This window comes from Aythya ferina (assembly GCF_964211825.1).
Source record: "Aythya ferina genome assembly, chromosome: 5".
NCBI classification, from domain to species: Eukaryota; Metazoa; Chordata; class Aves; order Anseriformes; family Anatidae; genus Aythya; species Aythya ferina.
In genome coordinates, this window is record NC_140301.1 from 48,140,554 (window position 1) to 48,163,079 (window position 22,526).

The window sequence follows — 22,526 nt, forward strand, 5'->3', positions numbered from 1 at the left end:
CCTCTGAGGAAGGAAGCTTTGTGGTGATAACATAAGGTGCAAGGTAATGCTGGCTCACCAGCAGGGAGGGAGGATGTGACTCTGCGTTTGTCACTGGGGCTGCGCCAGCAGCTGTGCAAGGGGAGTTTCCAGCAGCAACCTCGCTGCGCACGCAGGGAGTGGTGGCTCTGCAGGCCGGGTGCTGCTCCTGACGTAGGAGAGCCCAGAACAAGGAGACAGGGCTTGGCTGCCCTGGGAATGACAACACTGCTCATGTCTGCGCTGCCCTGCTGAAGACAGGTGGGAAGATGGGAGAGGAAGCTTTCTGGCTAATTTAGAGGACACCTGCACATCTGAGAGATCTCAGCTTCAGAAACATATGTCTCCATCACCTTGGACACGTCACTACACCTCTGTCAGTGCCCTCACTGAAGGTTTTTGCCTGCCAGCTCCAACGCCCTGTATATGTTACCCTTCATCCAGACTTGCCAAAGCTATGTGCAGTCCTCAGCTAAAACAGTGCCTTCCAGAGGTACGTAGGTAGTAATAAGAAGTGAGTTTCAAATGATTATACATATTATATAATTTTAAAAATCATTTAAAATTATGACAATTTTTATATACACTATAATACTGCTGGGTCTCTAAATTGATGAGAGGTGGGAACAAAACTAGATTCTTGCCTGATGTGTTTGCAGGATCCATTTATCTAAGGCTAGCAGAGGGCTTCAATAACTCCTAATCTGACCACAGGTACTCATTCTTACCTCTTTGAAGCTAACCTGTCCTTGTGTCTCCTGTCGCGCTGAGCCAGACACAGCACAGGCTGATGGGCCTCCTGCTTGAGCTGCTTGGGCACTGAGTGGGCAACAAGCAGCTGTGGAAAACAGAGTGGCTCTGGCAAATGCTGGCAGCTCCTTGCTGCTGCTGTGTGCATCCAGCAGCAGCATGTCCTCTGGGCTCATCATGGCAGCTCCTGGGAGCTTGCCTGCACACAGGCACCAGTGCCCAAGTGCCATCACAGAGCAGCGACTCACCTGTCTGTAACTGAGACAGTGTGAGCTTGTTCAGCTGCTCTGTATATTGGGTTCATTTTTAGTTCACTGTGAAAGCTTTTACACAGAGAAGTTAAGCTCTCATCCTAGCTAAACATTTATATTATTCTATTGCAGTGCATTAAAAAAGCAGAAAGGCTGCTACAGTCTACAAATGACTATACATGCAATTAATTTATTAGTGCAGAATGAAAGAGGAGGCTCCAAATTCTGGTTTGTAAGAGAAGGTAAAATTATGATAAACTATATCCAATCTATTTTGTATGCTGCAAGATTGGATGTAGCCCAGGTTGTGGGCAAAAAGTCCAGGGATGCTCATAGTCCTTCTACTGAAACTGTCTTTCATTCATTTATATGTGGTCTGATCTGTTAAATGAGACATAGCTGTTCTGAGAGCAATGGGCACAGTGAGCTGCCACTAAGCATCAGTGATCAGAGGAAATTGCTACTCTGCATCTGCCAGATGCCCATGCAAGAAGATTATGAGAAGTTTGGATTCCCTATGCTGTGTGCACGTGATAGACCCCCTTATAAGCAGAAAGCAACTGGCAAGCTGAAAAAAGTGTTAGAAATCTCAGACTGGGCTTTATTGTAGTTTTAAGTAGAAATATCTCTCCCTGCTGTTGTTGTGTCCGGATTTTCCCTAAGCAGGATTAGTTTGTGAGCAGAGCACCTCTGTGAGCCCAGGAAATCTATTCTGAAACTGCATTTCTAAGGAGACCTCATTATATTTCTGAATGACACTGAGCTGGCCTAATGCACTGGTTTTCCAGGGCATCCTGGGGCAGCCGGGCAGGCAGATGATTTTCGTAACGCTCTTTACAGAGGAAATGAGCCCAGAGTCTAGCGATCCTTGTATGGGGGACCTAGGGCAGGAGAGAGGAAGGAGAAGGATGACATTTGTGGATACAGATGGAAACTGAACAGGATCAGTGACAAGATATGGTGTTGCATTGGGGTAAAGCTCTGGCTATCAAGAAGCCCTGGGTTTATAGACTCTATTTGGATCATGTGATATGACCCAAGGGACTTAACATAGAAAACCGAGAGGTGTTTCTGTTTTCCTCCTATTGCTTCTGTGAGCCCATTCTTTGCTTTCACCAATATGAAGAAGTTAGTTAATCACAGGCATGCCACACAATGACTGCAGTGAGTAATAAGTGGTGGGGCCGTGCTGTAAAACTGCTAGCTGCAATGAGAAAGAAGTGCTTCTGCAGAGAAGCCTGGTGCCAAGGACAAAACCAGGAAGGACCACAACAGCAGAGAGGAAAGCCTGCTGCTCAATGTTGTCTCCACCTGACCTGAAGCCCTGGTGGCAGAAATGTGACCTGCAGGAGCCAGTCTTGGGCAATGGATGCTGGGGATTGAGCCCCACTGACAGGACATTGAGGTTTCTGTACACTGGAATGGCTTGGGAACCACACAAACAGATGGACACTGTGACTGTACTCCAGTGTGAAGGAGAAGGAGTGGCGGGGATTGCTCTTCCTGCAGAATGTTTCAAAGCAATGTTTTTGTGGATGCCTGAGCATAGATTGTATGGTATTTTCTTCCTTGCAATGAAGGACAGACAGTTTGACTAAAAATAAAATCCAAATTCAGCCCAGAGTGGATTCCTCCAGAATATTGCTTTTGGCCAAACTGCTCTGAATTGGCCAACAACGTCTGGAAAAGCTTCTGTGTCCCTTAACTGGCTGGAGAAAAAACTGTGCTTGATCTTGGCAAATATCCCAGCTCTCTGCAAAGCGCAGAATGCTTCTCTCCTTTTTGACCTCATTGCTGTTGGACTCTTATGCCAGCCAGAGTTTAGGAGCTTTCTGTTTATTGCAACAAACTGAAAATGGCTGGCAGCTAAGTTTAACAGATGCAGGAATAAGGTGATTTATTCTTTCTCCAGAAAGGCACAAAAGTGAGGCATCGTTCAGCCAAGCACTGACCAGAAAAGGTACGAAGCAGAGCAGATTTAATCAGCTCCAGCCCACAGAAACTACCCTTCCTAGGAGGAAAAACATCATTCTGTACCACATAATTCTTCTTTCTGCTCTGCAGGTCAAGAGACCTGTCTGCAAAGTGCTTTGTACCCACTGGATTGCTGTAGGAACTGTTAGTAATAACACGCCACCTAATTTGCTCTTCCAGGGAACTCTCTTCCCCCAGTTTGAAGCACTGGAGTTAGTCATCATTAATTTATTAGCCCACTCTCCCATGACGTAGTATGCAAATACATTTTTAACTACCATTGTAGTACTTCATGGCATTTCTGCCATTGAAAGGCAGAGGAGCAACATCTGTCTTGTAGGGAAGTGCAAGTGTGGGTGCCCATCTTCTAGCATGGCCTTGTAGCTGATGGAGATTGATGTGCCAAGACATTCTGCAGTTATTCACGAGCAAAATTTGCCCAGTTTCTACCTGCCTCTTGCCTGTGTCCTGAGAAGTGTGAGAATGTGACTACCTTGCTCTACCTGTGAATCACAGCTCCACCTTCTTGCAGGGAGACTTGCCCAGAGCTGATCACTCATCACCAACAGCATGTCCATGAAGCGGGACGGCCTCTTCGCTCCACCTCCTAGCAGCCCTCAGGCTTCGAGCAGGTGCAGTCCCTGCCTTGTTTCTGGCCTAGCCAGAAACCTGCTGAGGGTAATCCAAAGTATGGGTGCTCAAAATTAGGCAGGCCTTTCACTATATTCTAGGGGGGTGTTGGATTATACAGGTCACAAGCCTACACCTAAATAAAATGGAGAAACTTTTTCACATCAGAATGACTATCTACTTTGTTTGATGTAGACACCCCTTTATTATCCCTCAGCACTACTTGATCCTAGATATGTTTATCCACTTAGATATACATGATATACAGGCTTTATTTTTTAAATTTTTTTAATTTAAATTTGATTTTGAGAAGGAACGAGATGAGCTCCAAGTAACAGAATGTGATAGCTCTGGAATATTACACAGCATTAATCTCAGAAGTGAGTGGGAGCAAGACACTGAGGAATGCACAGCCTGAGAAAACTGGGGAGGCTCAGTAAGTAGCAGGAGGAGATAAAAGCAGACAGCTTGGGAAGATATTTGGAAAAGAAATACTGGTATAAAGAAGACAGACAGGAGAGAGACAACCCAGGCCACTTCCCGGGCAGACCTTTCAGTGAGTGCCTGCAGCTCTGTGCTGCTGGATGTGGAATTGTTTTTCGGTTTCTCTTGTTTCTAGGGTCTTGGAAAACTATTGTCTAGTGCATGACCTCACAGGAAGTGCAACTGTTCAACATAGTGAGAACATCCAAGAAAAAAAAAAAAAAAAAAAAGAAGAAGAAAGAAAAGCAAAAGATTAAATATGGTGGTTGATTTTTCCTATTTTTAGCTTTTCCATGAGTTATCTGGAGATGCTTGCAACTAATTTTGGAAGATTTAGGAAGCAGAGGGTTTTACCAGCTATTTCAGCATAAATACACGTATATATATATATACACATTATATATATTTATGCTGTTTTGTTTTTTTTTTTTTTTTGTGACAGATAATGAGCTGCAAAAGATACCTACAGAGACAGCATCATTAAGGGAGATGATTGTTTTTAGGCAGTTGCATCAAAGATTTCTCAAGTAAAAGCTGAAGTAATTGTTTCCCCAATGTTAAAGAGAGACACATGGAGTGAAGGACAGAGAGCACGCTTGGTTCTGTGGTGAGGGGTCATGGGCTGTAAAAAGGCTCAGAAATTAAGGAATTGGGCTGCAGCTGCTTATGTGGTTTGCATTTCCAGTCCCTCCCATAAGAAACTCCATGGCTGCACTCTATCATTTGCAAGGATCACTGTAGATCTGGCAGGGCCTTGCCAGCAGGATTCCTGTCTCTGAGGGTTTGCCTGTATACAGCCTGTGGCTGTCTTCAGTCTCTCCTCTGTGCCTTATTGTGCAGACATGAAGAACTCAATTTTTGATTTCCTCTGAAACACTTTGTCTCACTGACTTCTACTCAGTTGCTCCTGTTGGATAGCTAAAGCTGTTCTTAACTAAACTGCATCTTCATCTGATGTATACAGGCTCCCTCTTTCTTCTAACTGTATTTAATGCTAAGGGCTTGTTAGCTCCCCAGAATATTTTATTTTTCCTGTTCAGAACAGGATATTGACCCAGGTACCATTCATTTGCAGTAGCAGTAGTTTTGCTGAGTGTCAGTGAGAGGCAGGTCCAGCAACATCAGGGTCCTGGAGGTAAAGTCATGCCAAAATGTAATAGCCGAGGGATTTGCATTGCATTTAGCCAGGAGGTTATTGTTTGCCTGTGCTCAGACACTAATCGCTGACGAGAATATGTGCATGTAACACATCTTGTTTCTAATCATGTAAACAAGTATTTTCCTGGCCTTGGAACTGGCAGCCAAAATGTGATTAAAATTCAGTGAGTTTCCTCCTCTCCCTGGTAGTAAGCATTCCCACTGAGTCAATGAAGGCAGCTGCGCTGGCCAGGGCTGTGACCCAAGCTGTAGCCTGAACAATAAATTCTGCGAAGGAAGAAGGACAAACCTCTGGGAATTGCCTGCTTCCTTAGAAGATCTGAGGAGCCTGTTGCTTGGAGGACCTCACTGCATCTCTTGAACAAGGAAAAGGCAGTGCTGCCCCACAATGGACGAAAGAGATGCGGTATCCTGAGGTATTGTTCAGCATCAGATATCCAGCTTCAGGGGAGAATAGGCTCAAAAGAGGCAGATATGTCTTTGCTGATCTTGTCTGCACCCACTTAAATCTGTGCTTCAGGGCTCCTGTTGATCACCTGCAAAGTCAAGGAGGAATTGCTCAGCTGACAGATGCAGACCTTGAATATGGGGATGTTTGTTTCTCTCACTATTTTTCCTGCCTTGCAGGAATACAAAAGACTGTGGCATCAGCAAGTGGTGGCACACAGGGAAGATGGGTTGTGTCCCCAGAAGTGCTGTCAGTGGAGCCTGCTAATACCTGGGGACTTTTAATGATGTGCAGAAGGAATTATATTTTTTCCAGCCTACTTTGATGGAAAACACTCTATAGTATTTTTTTTTTTTTTTCCTTTTTCTTCTTTCAGTAGCTTGGGAGGTTCTTTAACTTCCTGTGGTCACCTGGAAATTGCTATGAACAAGTCCTATGCTGCCACAAAGGACCCGAATATTGGCAAGGCCCATGGGGCTCCCCTGCTCTCTTCCTGTGTGGAGTACAGTTTTTGACTATTGCTAGCCTCCTGTGAACTTGGGAAGTAAGGAATGGATGTCTCCACATCCCCTTGCTGGTCTTTTAACTGGTTTCAGCCGGTTGAGGGGTCCAAGCTCATATCCTGGGTGGATGCTAATTTATTCAGGAGAGCTTGCTCCTTTGGCAGATGTTATGCATTTCACTACATCAGAGATTCAGCTGTCAGCAGAGAGGGCAACATGCATATTCAGGGTCTCCTTTAATGTCAGCCATAGCAGAAAGTGCCTGCCACTCAGCAGTAAAAGCTTGAAATGCTGTGGGGCTATTGGTATGATGCTGTGCAAGTGGAGATCTCCCTTGTAGGCCTCTTGAATCTCACTCCATTTATTAGAAGGGGTGATTACTCAGATTTCTGTTCTGGGAGACTATTCACTAGGAAGCTAGACAGTGAATTTACAGTCCACTAGGTACAGCACGCTTGTACCCTACAGGGATAATGAAATGTAAGCCTTTCTTTTAAAAGTGTCTTAATGCACTTCTTGCAAGTTCCTTGCTCAGTGATTGCCAGTAAGCCTGTTCCCATGGCCAGCACACCGCAGTGAGGACATGGTGAATTTAGTCTGGTTACTGTGCATTGGCTCCCTCAGGTAGTTATCTATGGACATGTAAAATTTTAGGTAATGGTCTGACTTACTTTCAAAGGAGGTTGTTAGCATCTTCCATCTTATCTGATAAAGCTTCTAGTTGGAGCTGAGATAACAGTGAATATATTGTATGTAAGGGACCGAGTGCCCTGCTAATACCGGTGAAATAGGAGTTTGCATATGTGCAAGAAAGAGTTGATATAACTTAAGTATATTTGCAATTGGTTTTTATTTACTTAAGCTTCCTGTCTTGTAATTTCATCTTTACCAAGTCCTGGGATGCATCAAGCCTGTCATTGCTAGTCAGTTGAGGGAAGGGATTGACCCACTGCTCTGCACTAGTGCGGCCTCACCTTGAGCACTGTGTGCAGTTTTGGATGCCACCCATAACAAGGACATAAAACTACTAGAGAGTGTCTAAAGGAGGACAATTGAGATGATGAAAGGTCTGGAGGGCAAGACATACAAGGACAGGCTGAAGTCCCTTGGTTTGCTCAGTCCAGAGCACAGCAGGCTGGGGGGAGGCCTCATGGTGGCCTGCAGCTCCCTCACGAGGGGAGCAGAGGGGCAGGCGCTGAGCTCTGCTCTCTGGGGACAGAGATAGGACCCGAGGGAACGGCATGGAGCTGGGACAGGGGAGGGTCAGGCTGGGTTTAGGGAAAGGTTCTGCACCCAGAGGGTGGTTGGGCACAGGGACAGACTCCCCAGGGCAGTGGTCACAGCCTAAAGCCTGACAGAGTTGAAGAAGTGTTTTGACAACACTCCTGTACATAGGGTCTGATTTTGGGGTGGTCCTGTGTGGAGCCAGGAGTTTGACTCAAAGATCCTTGTGGGTCCCTTCCAACTTGGGGAGGTCTATGATACTAGGAGCTGTTTGTTCCTGCCTCAGGTTATATTAATTTGTGGTTATTTTCTTCCTCAGGTCTAGGATGTTGAAGGGTTTCACTGTGTGACATTGGTTTCTGTAGGATACCAGCTAAGTACTGTGTTTTCAAGATGGCCAGGCTTGCTTTTCCAAGGCAGGGGTTAGCCGGCAGCTAAGCCTTGCCAACCACAAGGACATAGATATATTTTGTAGAACCTTTAAGGATAAGCATATGTACACCATGACACCCAGAAACATCTTCCATCTTCCATGACAGCAGGGCGAGCTCACATTAATCAGTATGTCTGGTACAGTGCCTCATGGCAGGCTCGCTGTGTGGCGTAGCTTTGCTATGCACCATTTTGCAGCTCTGATGGTAGAGAAGGTGTCCAATCTTCAGCTGTTGCACCAGCAAAAGGACTGTAAGAGTTTTGTTGCTAAGGGATGGATTCAGAATGAGCTTTTATTATGTATGCTGTGTGTCTATCTGACAGTGATCTGTACAGAGCAGTGACAGTCACAAGTCATCTCCAGCTGTGGCTAGCAGCAGGTTGTAATGCTCCAGCAACTAGTCCGCCTCTGGCTCTGGAGCAGGGAATTGGTGCCATCGTGAGAAATGGCTGGCTTTGCAGGCACCTTGTTTTGGGGGCACAAGCGAGGCCTCTGCCAAGTATTTGCTGCCATTTCCACACTGGGTTGATGGTTGGGGGTTATTGTTGGCCATACCCCATGTTCATTTGCGAAACCTCACAAGTCTGTCAGCCCCAGGCAGATTGTGAACCTACAGGCTGACTGCGAACCTTCAGGCCATTTCTACTTCTCACACAAGTTTGTCACAAAGTTTACAAAGCCTCACCCACCGCCCCCGGAGGTTAATCTGGAGTTAACACAGGCACCAGAGGCACAACCCAGGTGAATGGACCAGGAACACCGATGAAATTTAGGTTGATCCTTCAAGAGAGCAATCTGTGTTTCCCGGGGTCAGCGGACTTGAAGCAGTGAAAATCCCTGAGCACCTCCTGGTCAGCTGGGAATTTCACATCATATAAATCCAGCTCAGCATACAGCCAGAGGTGCACAGGTTAGGCTCATTAGACAACTACGTCCTACCCATAACAATTCAGCATTACTTTGCTGCCGTCTCCTTGGGCTCAGTGTGCCCATGTGCCCTTGCCCAGCACGGGGCCCCAGCGCAGCACTAACACCATATCAACATGGCTGCCGCGCCCTCACCGGCCTACAGCAGCCCAAAGGTTAGAGCCTGTGCCCTCCAAATAGGATAGCACAGGTGTTGTCTAACCTAGATGGAGCGCATTTGGACCCATGGGTCCCACCACACAGGGGAAGGCAGTCATTTGACAGGGTAAGGAGGGTAATTAAGGAGAAAGCACTCCCCTTTTGAAGCTAGCTGTCCTGCAAGGAAGACAGGATTCATAAAGGCTGTATGGCACACAGAGTAAGGACCTCACCAGCGCTCTGTGAGTGAAGCTTGGAGAGGGCAAGGTCACTGACTTGTTGGATAAATATACTTTTTTTTTTTTTTTTTTTTTTTTTTTTTTGTAAAAGTCAGAGACTAACTATGGTAAAACTAAAACTCATAGTCACTGATACCACAGTAGAATTTCTGCAAAAAGATTCAGAAAACCTGAATTGTACCAAACAAGTAAAACTGGCAATTTTGGGACCATTCAATAGTACTCTGTTGTTGGCTAAACCAGTGCTTATTACAGAACCAAGATGAATGCAGCAGCTCTGGCCATGGGTCCACACCATGTAATTATCCTGCCTCTATTCTAGCAAGCTATTTATACCACCCCCACTCCATGTAGGCTGCAGCTGCTGCTGTGCCTGAGCGTCTCAGGCCTGGTAGGCTGCTCTCTGGAGGATGCTTTCTTCTAGGAATCAGGACACAAAAGATGTTGCTGAATATTGTTCTAGTGAAATGGAAATTTGAAGACAGAGAGCAGGACAGAGGCTGCATTTGTCACTGATCCATGCTATCCTTTGCACAGAAAGGACTTTGACACATAACATCATGAAAAGAACAATGGTAAATGCATAGTGGGGAGTAGAATAAAAAGAAGGCAAAATCTGCATCTGCTTTTAAACTGCTTAAAAAAGGCTAATGTATATTTCCTCCAAGGTGCTGGAAAGTCCAGCTTTTCTGTGGCATGTACCAGCCCTCAGGAGCACTCATCTGTCTTCCTCACTTAGTCAAAACAGACTTGAGCCGATACTGAATACTTCTGAAAACTTATTTTCTCACCTTTATCTAGATCCTTTTAGGCATATAGCTGCTGGGTGGGTGAGTATCTTCTATGCCCCATTTCCCTGTTTATATCCTTTATCCAGATAGGGCAAGGCTGTTTGGGCAAAACTCTTGTTTGCTGCGTCTTCATATATCCAGACCTGAAGGAGGGCCTGTTGCTGGTAGATCCTTCAGGTGTGGACTCGTTGTGCACCCATATTATCACCCGGAGAACACCTTTGGTATAGGCAAGACTTCTTTCTGTACTGGTACAGCTCCCCTTTCTTTCAAGCAAGAATAAGGTCCGCGGGTGACCTTGCTCTCTAAATGTAGCTAAGACTACATCCCAGATACTGCCATTTATCACACCCAGTGGAAATCCTATTAGAAATGTCTGTGAAGGCTAAATGCTGACATAGCTATCTCACAGACACAGCTAGACTGCCAGTACAGTCAGTCCATCATGTGCCAGAGCCCTGTGTTACTATTGGCCTAATTTGGGCCTACAAGGTCCTACAAGAGAATGCTTAAAAAACTGGAACCCATGATATGCAGCACAATGTTTGGTGGTGATAATGGCCAAGAATCACAAATTAAGTCCATTTTGGGGCCTGGAAAGGAAATAGTTGTGCAATAGCATCACCTCCTATTCAAGCTCTCTACAGACTGGGAATCAAAGGCTGAGATAAGAATTGTGGGGTGAGGCTGATAAATGCTGAGGTATGCTGGCCATAAGAGTTGTTCTGAGTCTCTCAGTTGTGACCTACATGATCTCTGCCCCTTCCCTCCAGCACTTGTAATGAAGTTGGTGGCTATGGGATTAGACTGCTGTTAGACACCAATTTATGAATTCTCTTGGGGCATTTGTAAGTTACAGTGAACAAAGTTCACGTTATTTCTGAACAAGAACATTCACATAATCATGTAGTATATTTTTATCTTGTGGATTATCAACATCGCAGTTGCGGTGAATGCATTTTAACTCTCTTGAGCATCTCCATTATCAACCAGTCTCTATTTTTCAAACTATAATGTAACAGGAGACATCACTAGCATAATACCTCAGGATACTATTCACAGCAGAGGCATCTCAGCTGGAACAGAATCCTACCATGCTTTACCCTATTGTGTTTCTTAGGACAAGTGTGGTACTCTGGTGCCAGGACGGGAAAACTACCTTGCAAGTACATGTGGGTGAGACCCAGCTGGGAACTGCAAGACCAACTAACTTGTGTTCAACCAACCTGCTTCAGCCTCTGTTGTAATGAAAACAATAAGGAAACAATAGGGAAGATTCACAATGTGCAGAATCCAACCTACCTAATTGCAGGCTATTTCTGAAAGGGGCTCACACCTCCTCCCCATATCCACTGCCTCCTCTGCATTTAACAAAAATAAAAAAAAAGGAAAGGCCATGAGCACAGTGAGCTGGTCTGACTCATCGGTAGCCTCACACTCACCAGACATAACACAACAGGAGCAAAGCAAGTGCAGGGACAAGACCTCCCTTTCAGCAGCAGCTGCAGTGATTTTAGGTCAGGTGCAAGATGAAATTGCACCATAGCCTGGCATACAAGACATGTCCTGGTTAACCCTTTGTGTTACTGAAGTTCATCCTTGCAACAGATAATCTTTTGGTGGTGTCTTTAACCAAAAGCAGCTAATTAAGAACATGTTACAGTTCTCTGACAGCAGAAGATGAAATTTGTGCAAAGGTTTGTTTGCATCTGCTGGTGGGCTCTCTCCAGGGCTTTTGGTAGGCCAGAGGCAGCTAGTGCCTACTCCCTTTTTTATTTTTAATCCTTCAGATGCCACTGCTGGCTGACTCAGCGCACATCATGAAGCGATTGTTCACACGCAGGTGTGTTGCAATTTACTGCTTCACGCGGCATCTGCCACAGGCGGCTGAGCTGCGCAGCTTCCCCCCAGGTAGGCAGGGGCACTGGGGCAGGAGCACCTGTGTCTGCACGCCAGCTCTCTTGTGAGGTTGCTCTAGAAACGTGGCTTCCTGTGGTCTGGCCACAAGTGTGGTGAAGCAACAGGCAAGCAGGACTGCTTCCTGAAGCACAGGTGTGGAAAGAAGTGATTGTAGCATGAGAGCGAGTAGGTCCTGTGTCCTGTGTCAGTCACTGAATGCAGCGGCTGGCTGCTCTGGTTACAGGACCTGCCCTGCAGTTGCTGTAACAGTCGAGGTTCCTATTTTCCAGCACCCAGGAGTTTATCATCTGTTCCCCTAAACACTTGCTTGCAAAAGTAAAGGAAGGAGAAAAAAAAATAGGAAAAAGGGTGGGGGGAGGGGGAGAAAAAGTTATCTGGAAGGGACCCATAAGAAATAAATTGTTCAGTCAGAAGTTTGCTGTTTTACTACAGGAAAAGACTATTTTTTGCAAGACTGATGAAAGGGAAGCAAACTTGGTAGTCATGTTTTATGGCCTCTGTTGCCCCCTCCAGTCCTACATTAGTAGTCAGTGCTGTCTGGAAAGCGATGATGCTGGGAAAGCCTGCACTAATAAGGGTGTCTCAGGCTCATTATTTGATATGCGGCTGATACACATTGGAAGTGAAAATTGGGGTCAGAATTTCCTTTTCTGGTATCTCCAACTTTCCGTCAGCCTGTTTATAGAGGAGACAGCTTTATAAGAGCTGAACCTCGAGTCCCCTCAAAACTCTCTGCTGTAAGTGTTAAATGCACCTGTAACCCTGCTTTCTGTAGTGCTGCGATGGGCGGGAGCCCAGCCTCAACCCTCTTCCTCCCAGAGGAGGGGACTCAGCAACAGCAAGGAGCTGAAGTGCACGGACTTCATCTATTTTTGAAGCTACATCACTGTGGTAATAACCAACAAATGTTATCATTACCCATCACCTACTGATTACTTTATCAGGCCAGAAAGACCAGGCACCTTTGGAATGGTAATTCCATACTAAGAGCATCAATTTTTTGGAGAGATGATTTTAAAGGCAGAGAGGAAGCCAGGAGAGCAGTGAGCTAGCCACACTAGTCCAGCGAGGACTGGGGGAGCAGGCTGCAGAGCTTCATACCTGGATGGAGAAGGAAAGGGTAATCTCACCTGAAGAGATTCCTGCTGCATTTAAAGACAGAATAGAAAATAAGTCAGCGTGACACATTCCATCAACCTTTTCATATCCAAATAATTAGATTTTTACACTCAGTTCCTCCAGACTTATAAAGCCAAAAGCCTTCTTTCTCCTACCCTCAGGAGCTTTGGTTTGTGTTCCTGCCATACCTTACAGGCTGCATGCAAAAGATCACATCAGCAGTTGTGCTTTGAAAACATTCAGGCATAAGTAACGGTACAGTGGTGCTCAGTGCTAGGCTGTTCTATGACTGGGTAGGTAATAGGAGCTGGACTGAAGTGATTATGTTTTTTCAAAGGATTTAGAAATTAAAGGTACAGTTTTATCTCTTTGAAAAAGGAATTGGGGAGCTTAGATGATTTGGAGTATGTGATTTAAATGGAACTAGAAAGACTAGGTGGCCAAACTGGTGACAAACCAGCATATCAGAAGCATGCACCCCTGAAATGTGAAAAACTAAGACTCACCAACATCCTCCACCCCTCGTCCCATCCCCCCCCACACTTGTCCTCATGAAAGTTTTGGGGTTCCATTACTTTTGGATGCACTTCAAGCTTATCGTCACTGTCACACCTCTCCAAGCCCACTTGCTGGCTTTGCTAGGGGACTCCCATCAAGATTCACATAATCAGCAATGACAATGATGCAGGCCAAAATAGGAATACTCATTATCTTCTCTATTGTCCACAAGTAGGATTCTTATCAGATGTTTTTTGGGGATAATATAGATAGATGCAGAAGTGCAACACATTCCAGCGTAGCCTGCCAGTGGGATCAGAGAATGTAGCTCAGAGACGATGAGGTTAAACAGATGAAATGGCGAAGAAGTATACTTGCTGAAAGCGTATTTTAGCATGCATGGTTTTTAACTTGATGCTGGAGGGACAGGATGATTGCCAGCTTGATGGCTAAGAAAAATGACATTTTAATTGACAACTGAACAAACAAAGAATTAGAGAGATAAATCTGGAACTCCAGTATACCCAGGCTTACACTATCATGCCACAGTAGAACAGTGAGGAAAAAAACAGAATTTCAAGGAAAAAATTAGCAGTTTTAAAAATAGCCTTTGATGTTTAACATGCATATAATTAATGACAATTTTTTCAAAGATACAGTTGGATTAGTTCTGCTTAGATTGGTTCTCTTGTTCCTGTGGCTCTCAATCAATCATGAAATTAAATAATTCCTGGAGTAAAATGGTTATCTGCACCAAAATTAGAAATGAACTTTAACCAATTACTTGAATAATTTTTATTTTAAGCAATGCAGATTCAAGCATTTAATCACGTGCATCAGTTTGTTATAACACCCCAGCATGCGCTTGGTACCCCCAGTGTGAATCAGTTTGAGCAGCACGAGCACGCTGCAAATACGGGCAGTCCCTCTGCAACTTGCTATTGCGGTCTGCTGAATGAATGTGCTGATTCCTGCTGAAAGACTGGAGATCTGAAGCTCGTGCAGCTTGTCATTATAGTTGTATACAGTTATATATAGTCATATACAGAGTGTTTGACAAGGCAATTTATTGATAATTTTAAGCTGGAGCAAGTAAAAGCTGCTTCCTGAGGGGGAAGTCCTGCCCTCTCTTGTGAGCGTTACTACTTATGCAGTAGGTCAGAGCAAAGAGCTACCTGAAGCCTTTACTGGGCTTCTACAGGAAGCCTAGCAAAACCGTGAGGGACAGAGGAGGAAAGGGCTGGCTTAGTTTTCAGCTGGCTCAGACCCTGATTTATAATCTCCCTGAACAGCTATTATTTCTGAAACAGGCTGGGGGAGAGCACACATACATAGATCTGTGTATCCATGCAGAGATTTTACCAGCCACAAAATCCAGGAGCAAACCCTGATGCAGAGGGTACTGACCTGCTGGCCTGAAGGGGAATACTTCCCCAGGACTGGTTGTTCACACTGGCATTGCGTGCTTCGCTTCTGGAACTGAGATACCAGAGCAGTCTGACAACAGACTGTGAAAGACCTTTCTGTATATCAACAGAGTATTAAATATAAAAATATGCTTGGCCTTCTCACTCAATGTACTCAATGAAAAAAAAAATCACACACATAACACCCAGTAACTTCTTTTTATTATTTTTAAGTTGAAAATTATGTTTAAACAAGTGTTGCTGTTTAATTCATATGCTGCAAGGACTTCCACTTCTGCCTGAGAACTCCTAAATGTAAGGTCTTACCGTGATAATCCATTTTTAAAAATAGATGGTTGAGTTTTGACAAGGCTGTTCCCAAGAGGTAGAAGGCTTGTGGATTTACAGTGAAACTGATGCCAGTGTAAGAAAAATAAAACAGTTGATATTCAGGTTCACCTGATACACACAACAGCAGCAACAACTTATCCACAAATGGAAGATGTGACACAATTAGACCGCTAACCTTTCCACGTTGGGAGTTTATCAAAAGAGGCCAGGGCTGTAAATTTAATGAGGAAAATGAAATATAAATTCTGCTAACACAGAATTCTCCTACACTCTACTTTTGTTCAAAGCTCCCGTGAGAAAGAGCACTGGTCTCAGATCGATGTGCAAAGTGCCTTGTTAGAAAAGCTTTGATATTATAATAAAAGGTGAATAAACGTTGTGAAGGAGCAGATCTGTGAAATGGATGATAAATCCAAGTAACTGAACTTAGAGCATAAAGGCTCAATGGGAACTGAATTAAACAAATAAAGGTTTTGTGATATCTTTGGTAAACCAGGTACCACATAGTAAGCGCTAAAAGACTTCAGGGTCAGGGCATATATTATGAGCTGGGATTAGAAAAGGGAAAATGGCTGGCAAATAGAAAAGAGAATAAAAATGCCAAGGACAGGAAGAAGAAAGCATGCAAAACAAGCACTTTAAAAGGGGAAGGGAAACTGATATTTCTGCAGTGAGCAAGATGACACAGTTGCTGGTCTGGTTTTTAAATAGATTTGAAAATATTACCTATAACAGTGTTTTGTAATCATTTTACAGAGAACATATGGTCTCACCATTAAGCAGATACAATTTGAAAGTACCATAGCCTAGAAGGCGCAAGAGGAAAAAATGATAAAAGTGAAGAGTTCCCCCCAGTTTAAATATTTTGCCACTGAAAGATTCTCAGTGGAGCGCACAGAGTCTGTGTTGCAGTGAGGGCCCTCCATGCTCTTGAGGTAAGCAAGCTTTCTGGTGAGCTATGAAGAAAAACGTGTGCCATTATTTTTCTCAATCATCTCCTATCTTGCACTAAGCACTATAAAACTGCTTCTTGTGACCAGTCAGGCAAATACCAATGAGCATTCAGTCTAACTGGGAGTCTGGAATTCTTTCCAGCTCCCATGTAAGCCCAGTATTTAAGCGAGCAGACACTGGACTGCCCTAACTGTCACACCCTGAATATTCATCACAAAGAATGACTCTTACCCATGCATCCCAGGAAAACTCTGACAAATGTGTGTCTTCTAAACGTTTGGCCCTGTTATACTGATATGGCAGTAATATGTTACCAGGCAACTTTCCCTTCAAGGGAAGTGAAGTGTGGGAGATGTTGAGAATAGTGCATAAATATTTAATGTGCTCTTCCCAAGCACTAACAAGGTATACGTGAAAGTCCATGTATTATGGCGAAGCAGAATAATCTGGCTTCAATGAGAGCTGGAGTGGAAGGAGTAAAAAAGTAGTGAGGATTTAAGGAAACCTGAAATCTCAAATAACTATACAATTGGCAAAGAGCATAGCAGCTTCTATTTTCTTTATGGTCCTCAAGGCATTTAAAACTTTGTTGTTGCTCACCATCAAAGGTAGCCAGCCACAGGCCCCACATCACTAAAATATGTTCACAAGATATCTATTCCTCCAGGTTCTTAACCAGGACACAGAAAAAGTTCCATTTAAAAATCATTTTATTATTAACATAATCTTCCCATTTAGCCAAGTGTGGGTCATGTATAAGGAATGTTGGTAAATACTCCATTTGAGGCTTCTTTTTACATATTTCCATTGATAAATAAACTCTGAATTCACATAAAAAAGTTAAACTTAAATAACTAATATATTTTCTGTAACAGGCATACATTGGTAAAATATAAATATTCTTGTACTCAGCCTTTGCTCTAAATAGAGATAACAGCCACACATCACAGTTATTAACAACTAAAAACAAGAACTCAACTGATTTTCTGGCCTGGACTAAAATAGAGGTGGAAACAGAAAATTCACATTTTGACTTTGGGCCAAAAGAGGTTGAGAGGCAGGAAGAGGACAGTTTTCATAACAGCCTTGTTAAAAATAGTCTGCTCTGCCACTGAATTTTAACTTGAATATATTATTCTACGTTTGGTGTTGATTCCATTATAATTTTATGTAACACTCAAGTATCACTAATAAAATATGGCACATCATCCATGAACAATATAATGAAGTTTCAAAACTACCAGGGCAAAAACATAGGCGATATGAGTGATTTGGCTCTGGTTAGCCGTTTTGTCCTCTCAGTCTACCAAGATAATGCATCATGTCACTGTTTTGGCCACTTCCCTGCAAAAGACTGGAGCTCGAAAGTTTTTCAAACTAACCAGTTACCAGGCAGCCTGAAACACTGGGTTTCCTCACCCACGAGTCAGACCAAGATAAGTTGGTCAAGATACCCTCTCAAAGAACCCTGGGAATGATGGTAAAAGGGACGACGGGACTGCTAGCTTCAAGCTCCAGTGCTGTCAGGAAGCATTCAGTCGCGGCATCATCATTGCCTTGAGCCTGCAGCACCTCCCCCAGGCCGTTCCAGACCTCGTGGGCTGTGGAGTTCACTTGCACGGCGTCTCTGAGAATCTTCTCAGCCAAGCTGTAGCGCCCGAGCTGGTGAAGAATCAGAGCCTGCAAAAAAGAGCAGAAAAAAATGGTTGAGATTGGCCACAGTGGGACTTCCCAGAAGCTCAAATGACATGGTCCAGCAGTGAAGTACGTGTAGGTAGTGATGGGTTCAGAATGCTACAGACTAGATAATATGCCTTTTTATTTTATTTTCTTTTAAAAACAAAATAAACGGCCTGGAGCAGGGCTAAAGCAGGCTATTCAACACCAACAAGAAGTGGCTTTGGACCAGAAAAAAAGATACCAGAATGCAAAAACTAAGCTGAACAACAAAAACTCTACCCAGCTACCAAGAATCAGTAAGTAACCGAGCTTTTGTGGCAAGGTCCGTTGCCTAAGTTCTTCAAAGGTATGTGTCCTGAAGTGCTCATATCCTGCGGGCATACCTCAGCACCCTCAGCAAGTCTTGCAACGTCTGAGATCATAACTTGGCACCATTAGCTCCCAGCTACGGCAGTAACAACCAAGTTCAGCTCCATGGGCAACAGCCACGGCATTTGATTCAGCCTGAAGAATGGGAAGCGTGCCGGGACTAACACTGCACCGGTATTGTAGAGACATCACATCCAGCAGGCAGAAAACTCTCTCAGGAACTTTCTGGATGCAGATTTTGTGTCCTTCTCTAAGGGCTTGGATCCGACTCAACACCATGCTATCCAAGAAGATGTCCAAACCCACTGGGATATAGCCTGAATGAACCAGTGGAAATCTCCATCCATCATAATCATCTATGTTACCGTGCAGGAAAAGTTTTGGAGCAACCAGTAAAAGAACATTACTCTGAGATTATAATAGGTTTAACAGTCATATGCACTTTGTGATGCTGTATTGGAAAGTGCACATGGACCAAAAATTTTTCTTACCCACAGAGGTGTCCTGATTACAAGCTTACAGATTCCTTGCAACTTCTCAGCTCCTACCCCTTGGATCATTTTTTTTTTTTTCTCTCTCTGTACATCTATCCCTCCAATCCAACTTAATCACCAATGATTAGAAAGTACTGAAATGGTGCAAACCCTGAATTATCCCCCACGAGGTTCTGTCTCAGCAGGCAGACTTTCAGCATGGCCAGCCTGCTGGCTACATTGTAAGAGCAACAAAACAGACCACGCTCCAAAGAACAACCACACAAAGAAACATGAAGTTTTGGCAAGTAAATTAATAAATGCAACAAAGGCTAATTTGCCTAACAGATATCCTGTCGTAAAGGTACTAGAGGGCTTTTCTGGTTGCGGATTTTTTAAGCTGCGAAATGAGTCAGCATTTCCAGAGTGGGTGAATAGTATTTCCGATTAAAAAAAAAATCAGATAACTTTTCTGCAGGAAAAACACCATCCCTGAAAGCGATTACAGTGACTGGTAGGCATCAGATGTAAAACTATGAAAAATGAAGCAAGGAGGTGGAATATATGTATTATTGACTGCATATAAATATATATATATAGAGAGAGAGAGGTAGTTACTGATTTTCAAGACCTGAATCTCTAATTCATTTTCAATTATTTTTCTCTGTGAGGATCTTGTGTGTATTTCATGCTAATTAAACATGCAAGTTATTTGAATATTGGTAATTTTTTTGATCTGGCAAATTTTTTAGTCTGGTAAATTTTTAGTCTGGTAAATTTACTTTCCCCACTTGCTAAGGACAAAGGCTGTTCTTTTAAAAGACTTAAGGAAACAACCAAATCTTGCAGATTTGCCTGTTGATGGGAACAGAAACAAGTTATGTTAAATCTGCTCTATTCTATATGGAAAAAAGCATAGCTGAGCTTACCCGGGTGATAGAACTAGAGCAAATACCTCTTGTCTGGCTGCTGTTATACTTTAATAAGCATACAAGCTATTTAGCATTTGGGAGGGAACTGCTCTTGCATGGACAATCAGGTTGCATCCTGTTCTCTCATAAATTTGAGGCCATGGCCTTTTAGATGGAGAGTCTCCTGAAACCCAGCCACTCCCTGGCAATGATGCTGGCTGGGATGAGAGGAGGACTCCTTCCTCTCTTGGGTGGCAGCACCTGGGTGCTGAGCTTTGCTTCCAAAGAACCAATGTTGAGAAAATTCAGCTCATTTCATGTAGAGCATCAAAAGGACAGTGACATTTGGTCACTACAGCTGTGGGCTGAGCTTAAAGAAGTAACATAGATGAAAGAAGGCGTTATTAACTCCCTCATATAGTTAATACTCATTAACTCCCTCAGAATGATGGTCAGATGTTAGATATTGCCAGTGTCCAGCTTGTAGATCGCCTTCCCAAATGGATTCATTAAAATTCTGAGGCACAGGTTATTTTTAATTGTCTGCAGTCCTTGCCTGACTTTGCCCTGGTAAGCACTCAACGACAGACCCCGGGGAGGAGGAGCAGGCCTGCCTACCACGCAGCAACACCCCTCAGTGACCTCGCACCATCACCCATCCGAGAAAACTGACCTCTAGCATACCAGCTGCCAGCATATGCTTGCCCTCTGTACCCAACTCTTCAGAAAATAAACAAACAAACAAACAAACAAACAAACCCTCTAAGGTTTCTCAGAAATCCATACAAATTATTGTAGTCCTTAACTCATCGTTTTCCTTTTTTCCTAACTGGAAAAACAAGCCCAAAGCTAGCCAGTTCTGGCCTTTACCTATCTGGCTGTAAATGTGCAGGCAGCATTTACCTAGAGAATAACTTTGGGTCTCTTGCTCTATGACTGGAGACAGACTCAAGCAATACATCAGCTCTGCCGAAACTCGGAGGGGTACCTGAGTGACATACGGCTCATGCCTTCACACCTGGCATGTTAGTTTAAAAAACAAAGAGAAAGCCTCAGCCTGATATTCTCTCTATAAATAGGCACACACACTTTTCATTAAGGAGATACTGCAGGGCTTCTGGAACCTGAATCAACTAGAAAAACTGCTACATTATTTACTCTAGTAAAGAACAAGAAATATTACTAGAAAAAACACACATTCCACAAAACATAATGAAACTGTAACTTCCTCAAGAATTACACCAATATACCCCCCAACCTATTTGTTCCCTGCACATTTTGAAATGCTACAATACTTGACAGAGATGTTAATGCAACTGTTGGCATCCTGCTAAGACAGAACAGCCTGTTGCAACCCTTTCACTAGGTGATACATTTAAATTTTAGGATGAAAGTGATAAATTCATGACATTTGCTTTTAGCACACTGTAATAAAAGCCCCTAATGCATGCGGGCTTCCTCATTTTGCAGCTTTGTGCAAATTTCATTTGTAACTTTTCCCCATGCTTGGTTTGATGATTTTGTTTGTTTTTCTCCTAGCAGTTCTTGGTGGTTGTTTTTTGGCAACCTCCCTTACGTGTGTTTAGGCTTCCAACTTCTGGCTGTTCATAATGTCCTCACGTTATGAATTCTCTAACCAAATCTTATATTTCTCTTTTGGCCTGTTCCACATGCAGAGGTTGCTTTTGTAACTCAAAAAACTCAGAGAGAGAACTCCGATCAGATGCTGCACAGACAAAGCAAAGGCAAACTTTTAAGATTCCTTTGTGCATGAGTGCCATCATTGCAAGAAGTGTTTCCTGACTGTTTCTGTAACGTGTTGTTATTTACTCTGGTCACTAAGAGCAATCAACTGTCCTCATAAATTTGTGGATTTCAGATCCTGTCTGCATTAGGAAAGGCCAACAGCCCCTCACAGTGCCCAAGGCATTGTCAGAATTCAGAGCCAGGAGTAACAGGGACAGTCCGATTTGCAAGAATACAGAGGGGCTGTCTTTCTAAAAAAATAAAAATAAAATAATAATAATAATAAAAAAAAAATATTGCTTCTCTGCCACAGGTTATTTTCCAGATCTTGAAGACTCCTTCTTCCTTCAGTCTGGAGTCTCAAAGTCTCCTTCTATTTATTCAACGATTTCAAATGTGCTTGCTCCCTCTATCAGCATCCTCATACCTCATTACACATTGCCCCACATAGAAACCTGCTATTCTTCATTCATTTCTCAAAAACATCTGTCCAAAGATTATTTTCATAATGCTCAGCCAAATCGGGCCCAACCCTTGACTGAGGGCCCTTAGCACTGTTGTCAAAACAGAAGTCATTTGTTGTTATCCAATATCTCCTAGGTACCTGCACGAATACAGTCAATAAAAACAGCTATTGAGTCTGAATACACAGAAATATCTTCGCATTCCATCCAAAGCACTGGGTTGAATAATCTTCATTTATACTCGTCTCGCATATATTAAGAACAGGGATTGTATCTTCTGTGTTTTGGATACTGTCTTGGCACTAATCTTGTTTAATGTTTTAACAAATGACATCACAAGAATCACAAGAGCGATGACAATTAGAAAACAAAGTTAAGAGGATACAATATGGAAACAACGGGCTGATCGTGAGAACCGGAGTAACAGAAACACAGCAGAAGTCAGTAACGGCAAGTGGAAAATAACAGAGCAGCAGCAAAGCAGGTCTGCAGCATGGTGGAAGCCTGTCGGCTGCAAGTAGCTTGGGAAAAGGACTTGGATGTATCAGGCAGCCCCAGGATGACAGTGTGAAAAGTTGCCAGTGCAAAACAGGAAAACAAGTGGCATCAGGAGAAGTTTCCATTAGGCAGAAGGCTGTACAGTGACAGCAAGACCTCCTGTGGCACTT

At 43.6% G+C, this 22,526-nt stretch overlaps 1 protein-coding gene across 4 annotated transcripts in view; it reads right to left on the reverse strand.

Moving 5' to 3' along the window:
- Positions 1-16,907: 16,907 nt before the first annotated feature.
- TTC7B (tetratricopeptide repeat domain 7B) overlaps positions 16,908-22,526 on the reverse strand; it is a 135,990-nt gene continuing 130,371 nt past the window's right edge. For all 4 annotated transcript variants that reach the window (XM_084522757.1, XM_084522758.1, XM_084522755.1 and 1 more), the window contains one exon: positions 16,908-17,895. In XM_084522757.1, the coding sequence (XP_084378883.1) occupies positions 17,674-17,895 (222 nt within the window). In that variant the 3' untranslated portion in view covers positions 16,908-17,673. The remainder of the gene's footprint in view (positions 17,896-22,526) is intronic.